This window comes from Biomphalaria glabrata, chromosome 13 (assembly GCF_947242115.1).
Source record: "Biomphalaria glabrata chromosome 13, xgBioGlab47.1, whole genome shotgun sequence".
NCBI lineage: Eukaryota > Metazoa > Mollusca > Gastropoda > Planorbidae > Biomphalaria > Biomphalaria glabrata.
In genome coordinates, this window is record NC_074723.1 from 3,682,330 (window position 1) to 3,689,444 (window position 7,115).

The window sequence follows — 7,115 nt, forward strand, 5'->3', positions numbered from 1 at the left end:
AAAATCCGATCGCCACAAGTTTTGTAATAACGATTAAAAAGTACCAGGTTACCAAGCCTCGCTAGGACGAATGATTTGTTAAGGAATATATTTTTAACCGAACTCATTTTAGAAACATTTTTTAAATGACGATAATGTTCGATCGAACAAAGACTACTAATCAATCCGAAGAGCTGGAGATCATACGCGTTTTAGCGTATGGAATAAGAAATGTGCTTCTATCTTTGTGACTTTCATCTGTAAAATGTTTGTTTTACATGTTTCGGATGTTCCTTCAGAGTTGAAGATAGTTTACTTCCTAGTCCAAACCTCCCGCAGGACGACGGGGGATGGGAGCGGGCAGGGTTTGAACCCTCGACCGTCGATAAATCCGAACGACAGTCCAGCGCGCAAACCGCACGACCAGGCATGCAGCCATCTTTGTGACTTTCTGAGTATTTCATTATGTTTTGTTTTTATATTTGTAAATTATGACTCTAGATGTAGTCTATGTCTAATTATAACTCCTGGCCTTCGCATGTGTGGTTCAGATATTGGGTCCAACAAATTTTTATTCACTAGCAGTGAGAGGCAAAGGCGAGTAATTACGTTATGGAACCTAAACCAGTAAGTAAAATTCGGATAGAAGAAGTGGCTCGTTATATCCTTGGCTGGCTATACCCACCTAGGACAAATGTAGGAGAAGGAAAACTGAACTCTACTGCGTTGTAGCCCATGCTAAAAGGTTTTGGGAATCAACCCTAGGGGGAAATCAGTAGCAGGCGACCCTTATAATTGGCACTTTGCCGCTATATGATCCTAAACTGTATTGACACTTTTCCTTTGCAAACATCAACTGCGTCAAGAGGGGGGAAATGCTGTTTGGGTGATATCGTTCCGACCATAGCAAATCCCATAGTCTCTTCGCGATAGAAGGAGGCCCTATATATTAATCTAGTCTAATCTAGGTCTTTCATTTTTTACTCAAGATTAATAGAGCTACCTAGATCTGGGTATTTTCGAAGCACAAATCCTAGAAGTTAAAAAAAAAAAACGCTCTGGCGTGGAGATAATCTATTTAGATTCTAGATTAAAGTGAACAGAATTTTATAATCATCTTCTCTTTTGAAATAACGTCTATGAGTCTGTAAGACTCTGTATTATAGATCTATAAGATAACATAAGAGTAAGACCTAGACTTTAGGTCTAATTAGACTAATTCTATTCTAGTCTAGATAAGATAAAGTATTAAAGATCATGGCTAAGGCTAAGCCCAGTGATCGCAGTATCGGCGAAGAATTCGACAGCCTTCCAAATGAACAGGTCAGTATCACTATCAGTCACTGAGTATGAGAGTAATGAAATGAGTATGTTCAAGTTGTGAGTAACTGTCTCAGTTCTGATAATTTAAATAAATCATAGATCTAAATCTAGATATCATTATTCTACTTTAGAAGTTAACTAAGTCTAGATCTAGATCTATTCTAAATGTTAAAGTTAAAAGTTAAAGGGAAACTCCAATGGTTTTGAGTCATTTTGACCATTTAAATTTAAATGATTTATTATTTATAAAGAAAACTGTGTTTTATTGTACTCAATGATAGAGACAGAGACTATATTATAATCAGAGTCAATCATCTCAGTGTACTGTAAAATATTTATTCTAAAGTCTAGGTGCCTAAAAAAATATCACTTTTTTGATATAGTGTGAACTGTAAATGAAAATTATTTTTTAAAAATTATTTACATTGACTTGGCCTGTAGACAACAAAAAACAATATCATCAAGTATATATTCTTAGACTTAAGTACACTCTGTACAGTATAGTCACCAGTATAGTCTAGTATTGGTCATGACTGAAATTTACTGTTAAATCAATACTTAGAAATTGCTCTGAGCTATTAATAAATTGGTAGAAATCACAAGTAGTTTCAGCTAAAAAAGTATTTTAGAATGAATATATAACAGTATGTCACAGTCCAGTTTTAGAACCTCTGTGACATGAAGTGACACGCAGTCACCTATTGTAACATTCCGTGCGGGCAAGCACGAGGTTATGTGAATAAGTTAAAGGACTCTGAAATAAGGGTAAAAGTTAGTTAGTGAAGAACTCCAGCAGAGAGTGGATGTACGATTTTCTCTGTCTGTAATATGAATGAATATTAATGAATTTGATTTAATGTTAACTTGAGAGTTTTCTTTGGACTTATATTTTGAACATTTCATTGATGTGATTACTTATTCCACGTGGCATGAACAGCCAGTATTTATTGGTGTATATTTAGTGACGGCTGAAGTCGCCTGTATTTTCTGTAATTTATCTATATATATAATAAATTCCACGTCTGCTACCACTGTGTTCATTAGTAATTCTAAATGTTGTCATTGGAGACTTTAGTATGTTAGTAATACTGCGCACTTGCAAATCCAGTGCGTCTAATAAAGTACTTCGCTAAGAGGAGTATTATAGCCGTACCAGAAGAGGTACCTACATCACACGGACGTACCCACGCCGCTACGCCTACAGCCAGAACCAAGTAGCGACACAGTACAGGGAGGGTTTTAAAAGCTCAAATACTCATTAAAATTAATCAAAAAATCTTTCCTCTACTTCATGGAAATTCATTTTTCACAGGTCTGGGAACACATCTCCCACTAAAAATAAACCAATGATTACTGACAGGTTGAACAATTATTATTTTTTTTTTTTTATATTTGACTTAGAAACTGAAAGCCGCAATGTATTATAGTATAAAAGAAATCGCTAAAGAGGTGGAGCAAGAAATGGAGGTGTCAATCAGTGCCCAAGTTCTGGCCACTGTATCTGAAAGTTTAAACAGACAAGCTGAATATTACGCCTTAGATCTAGAAAACTTTGCCAAGTAAGTTTGACAAAAGCATGGTTGTAGTGGGTAGAAGTAGTCAGTCAATGTGTTACTTAATGTTAGGCACGATGAAGACGTTGTATAGATTTTTTAAACTCTAATGTCAACTCTTTTTTTGTCTTTACATAGTGGTGATGCAATGAGGACTATAATAATTGAATTTTAAAAAATATTTAGTTCTTCTGTTTTTGCATGCTGCTCTGAAGAAGCATCTCATTTCATCAGTGGTGTCTTCTGTGGTCATTCTAACTTTAATGTCAGCTATCCTTTTCCATTTATTGTTGAACAATTGGCTTTTCCCCTACAACCCCTCTCCCTCAATTTATTAAATGAACTATGTAGTTCTTTCAGTTGGTGCAGCGTTATATTACTGAGTGTGTTGGATTATAAAGTATTGGATAATCAAGAATCAACTGTAAAATTTTTTTAAGACACAATTTTCCAGAGTGTGATAACACCCAGCTACTAAATCCTTAAAAAAAAAAAAAAAGACCAAAAGCCCCATCATAACATGAAATTATTTTCTACATGCTTATGATTGCTTCTGAACTCAAATGGAATCATACAGGCAGACAATAATATATGTATGTATTTCACTGCTACTAGTAAAATTGCCTACCAGTATGAGAGTCATCGGTTTTCATGTTCTGTTTTTCAAAAGTTAGTATATTTAACAATTTTTTTTAGTGTTTAATTTTAGTGCAATCATTCTTATTGTTATTTTTCAGACATGCCAAGCGCACAACAATCAACACTGATGATGTAAAGTTATTAGCAAGAAGGAATGATACTTTAGTAAGTAAATATTTTACCTGTTACATTTTGACTGTGAAAAGATTATTTGTTCCTTCAATATTTCACAGTGCCTTAGCAGTGCTCTCCTTTGTCAATCTTCCATCTTTTCTTTTCTTGTTTGGTTCAGGGTCAAAAAGCTTATCCTTTCAACACTTTCCTTTTCATCACCTTATTGTCCCTAGCTCTTTTTATATTTTTAAAATAACCCTTTGTTACACTATTATATTGATTTTATTTTAACTCTGTCCATAGACTGGGGTCATTTCATAGCAAATAAAGAAAAAAAAAGAAACTTTTGTTCTGATATATGTTTTCAATACACATTTGGTTTCATACTTGTATATTTTGGAAAAATGTAAAATTTTCGTTAAAATATGAATATGAAATCCCATGAATACTAGACTGTTTGTAGCTACGTTAACGTGGATGCTGTATTCAGCTCAATAAAGTAACACTTAATAAAAGTACTTGAACCAATGACCTGGCTACAATGGAGAATAGAGCAACATAACAGTTGGAATGAAAGATAGAGGTGAAGAATTCTAAGTTACAAAACAGATTAACACTCAGGATGGGCAGTAGAAGAATTACATACCTTGACGAAGAACAATCAGACTGGCTCACTGGGATGTCATTAACATATAAGTGCAAATAAGCAATGTATGTGTATATTTCTAGCTTTTAGGGTTTAGAAAATTTTGAAAAATCTACTCTACAATATTTTTTTTTATAAATAATACAAATGCTGTTAGGTTGCATTACGGATCAAAGGCTTGGAAATACCCAACTGCACTCATACAGACAACATGCATCTCTTTTGCTTTTTTTTTAAACATTTATGTTTGTAATACTCAAAGTGCCTGTAGCCTAAATTGTGTTTTTTTTAAAGGCGCTGTATAACTCAAATTATTATTATTATTTTGGCAGCTGCAACATTTGAATGAAATTCTTGCTGAGGAGACAGCTTCCAAGACAGCTTCAAAACCAATTGCAAAAGCTACAAAGAAAGCCAAGAAGTCAGCTAAAGTTGCAGATAGTGACATGCAGGAAAGTTGATGGCCTTAATATTAGTTATCACAACTCTTATGTTGTATCATTCATTATTCAATGTTTCACTTTAAATTAATGCTTAAGAAAATTTCAATTCTTAAACTTTTCAAAGAGGTTGGATATTTTGTATGTTTCATTGATTCAAGTTTGCATGACTATACTGGCAACTGTTCCTAATGTGATAAAACCTATTTGAATCTCGGCTTGTCACAAGCAAGACAAAGAAAAAAACTTTAAATACATATTCACTTACTTATAAAGGCCCCTAATTGTTCTTAATTGTATGATTGATTGCATGATATATAGGCAACTGTTTCCAATGTGATAAAACTTATTTGAATCCATGCCTGTCACCAGGAAGACTAAGAAAATATTTGTACTCTTATTTATAAAGGCCCCTAATTGGTCTTAATTGTATGAAAACCAAAAATTTCCTTAAAAATATTAGCACATTCATAAATTGTTTTTAGATTAATTATGCATTTTAATGGTAAATAATTCTTCATAAAAATTACAGTTCTCCCTTAACCCTTTCATCACTATGCAGTTGCCTACCAATAACTGTCCCATCCCTAACAAAAGGGGCATAACTCTGTATTTTTGACAACATATGTTTTTTAAAAATTCACAGAAAAAACAACTAATGAAGCAAATTAAGTCAAATTTTGAAAGATTAAAGACAAATGGATAAAGTTTAATATAAACCAAAAATAATGCCAATATAAGACAAAAGTTCCAAAAAAAAAATGTTTATGGAGCACTTGATGTTAAGCATGACTTGGAAGTGTCAGTGAGTTATGAAATTTAGAGAAACATTCTCCTTTACAGAGTCTTATTTGACAGAGATTACATCCATAAACAGTTTCATGTGCTCTGTTTCTTTTTCCAAACTGTTTGTTCTTCATACACCAATGGTAGGCACGTTTGTTTCCCACCATTCGAATGAGCCTATGCTCAAGATCACTCATGCCAACTCCTTGAGTTGATGGTTGTAGATTGCTTTGCTTCCTTTTACGAACAATGTTTCCCTTTAGAAGGGCTGTGCTTATCTCAAGCCAAAACTCTAGATGTCCTTGAGATAGGCTTTTGGGTCTGGGCCTGTGAGAGGTAGCATAAATGATCCAGCTGTTGATGACAGCAGTCTGGAGGAGAAATCGAAAAATGTATCTCCACCATTTGACAGATTTCCTTCCTACTGGATAGTAGGATGAGAGCTGATCAAATCTGTCAACACCTCCCATTGATTTGTTGTAAGTAATAACAGCAGATGGGACTTTCACTTGCCTCTTTCCATATTTGTTTCAAATCAAGTACTACTTCTTCCTCATCATTTTTTAACTTTTTAAATATCAACATTTCTCTAAATATTTGTAACTCATCTCTAGGTTTTCTGCCATGAACTAATTCATATGGTGAGAACTGTGTTGCTTCATGTATGTTATTTCTCTGAGCAAAAAGTACAAAATTTATATATTGATCCCAATTCCTCTGATTTTTTTGTACTATCTTGGCTAATGATCTTTTTAATATTCCTACAGTACGTTCACAAATACCGTTTCCTTCGGGGTGAAATGGAGATGACCTAACATGTTCTATCTTATATTTTTCTATCCATTTCCTAAACTGTTCAGATGTGAACATAGATGCATTGTCAGATAACAAAGTCTTAGGTATCCCATGTCTAACTACAAATTTCTGAGTTAAGGCATTAATAATATTCTCAGTATCTATATTTGACAAAACTACAGCCTCAGAATATCTGCTAAATATATCCACTATTACTAAAATATATCTACTATTATTTTCTGTTTTAGTTAATGAACCCATTATATCTATAGCTATCTTCTGGAATGGTTTAGTTGGTTCATCCATTGTTTGTAATGGTGCTTTTCCTATTTTACCTTTAAGCCCTCTCCTTTGTCACATATCACAAGAAAAAATGTATTTTGCTATAGTGTTTTTCATCTTTGGCCAAAACACTTGTGTTGACAGGTTTTTAAAACATTTTTTTCATTCCTCTATGCGCTGACATATTGCTATCATGAGAAATTATCATCACATCCTGCCAATATTTCTGTGGTAATACCAACTGCTTGATTTCTTGTCCATTCATATTTGCTCTTCTATAAAGTATTCCATCTTGTATCTCAAATTTCTCCATAGGATTTTTATTCTTTTCATCTGTAATTCTGCTATATATTTTCCTAATTATATTGTCTTGTCTTTGTTCATGTGCTAACTTCTCTATCCCACTCAATTCTTCTATTCTTGTCTGTATACTTGTTTTCTCAATCCTCAATTTCTATCTTAGTACATTCTTTAATCCCTGCAATATTTCCTATCAGCATATCTTGTTTCATATTAGGCATGGCTACTCCATCCACATAACCAGTATAAAATGGTGTA

General features: G+C 33.5%; 2 protein-coding genes across 2 annotated transcripts; one reads left to right on the top strand and one right to left on the bottom strand.

Moving 5' to 3' along the window:
• Positions 1-1,236: 1,236 nt before the first annotated feature.
• Positions 1,237-4,715, top strand: LOC106053534 (centromere protein S-like). The gene is made up of 4 exons (XM_056008276.1): positions 1,237-1,302; positions 2,704-2,861; positions 3,593-3,659; positions 4,587-4,715. The coding sequence occupies exons 1-4, from the start codon at positions 1,237-1,239 to the stop codon at positions 4,713-4,715; spliced, it is 420 nt and encodes a 139-aa protein (XP_055864251.1).
• Positions 4,716-5,476: 761 nt separating this feature from the next.
• On the bottom strand, positions 5,477-5,950 carry LOC129922380 (uncharacterized). Its single transcript, XM_056008277.1, has one exon. The coding sequence runs from the start codon at positions 5,948-5,950 to the stop codon at positions 5,477-5,479; it is 474 nt and encodes a 157-aa protein (XP_055864252.1).
• Between the last annotated feature and the right edge of the window lie 1,165 nt (positions 5,951-7,115).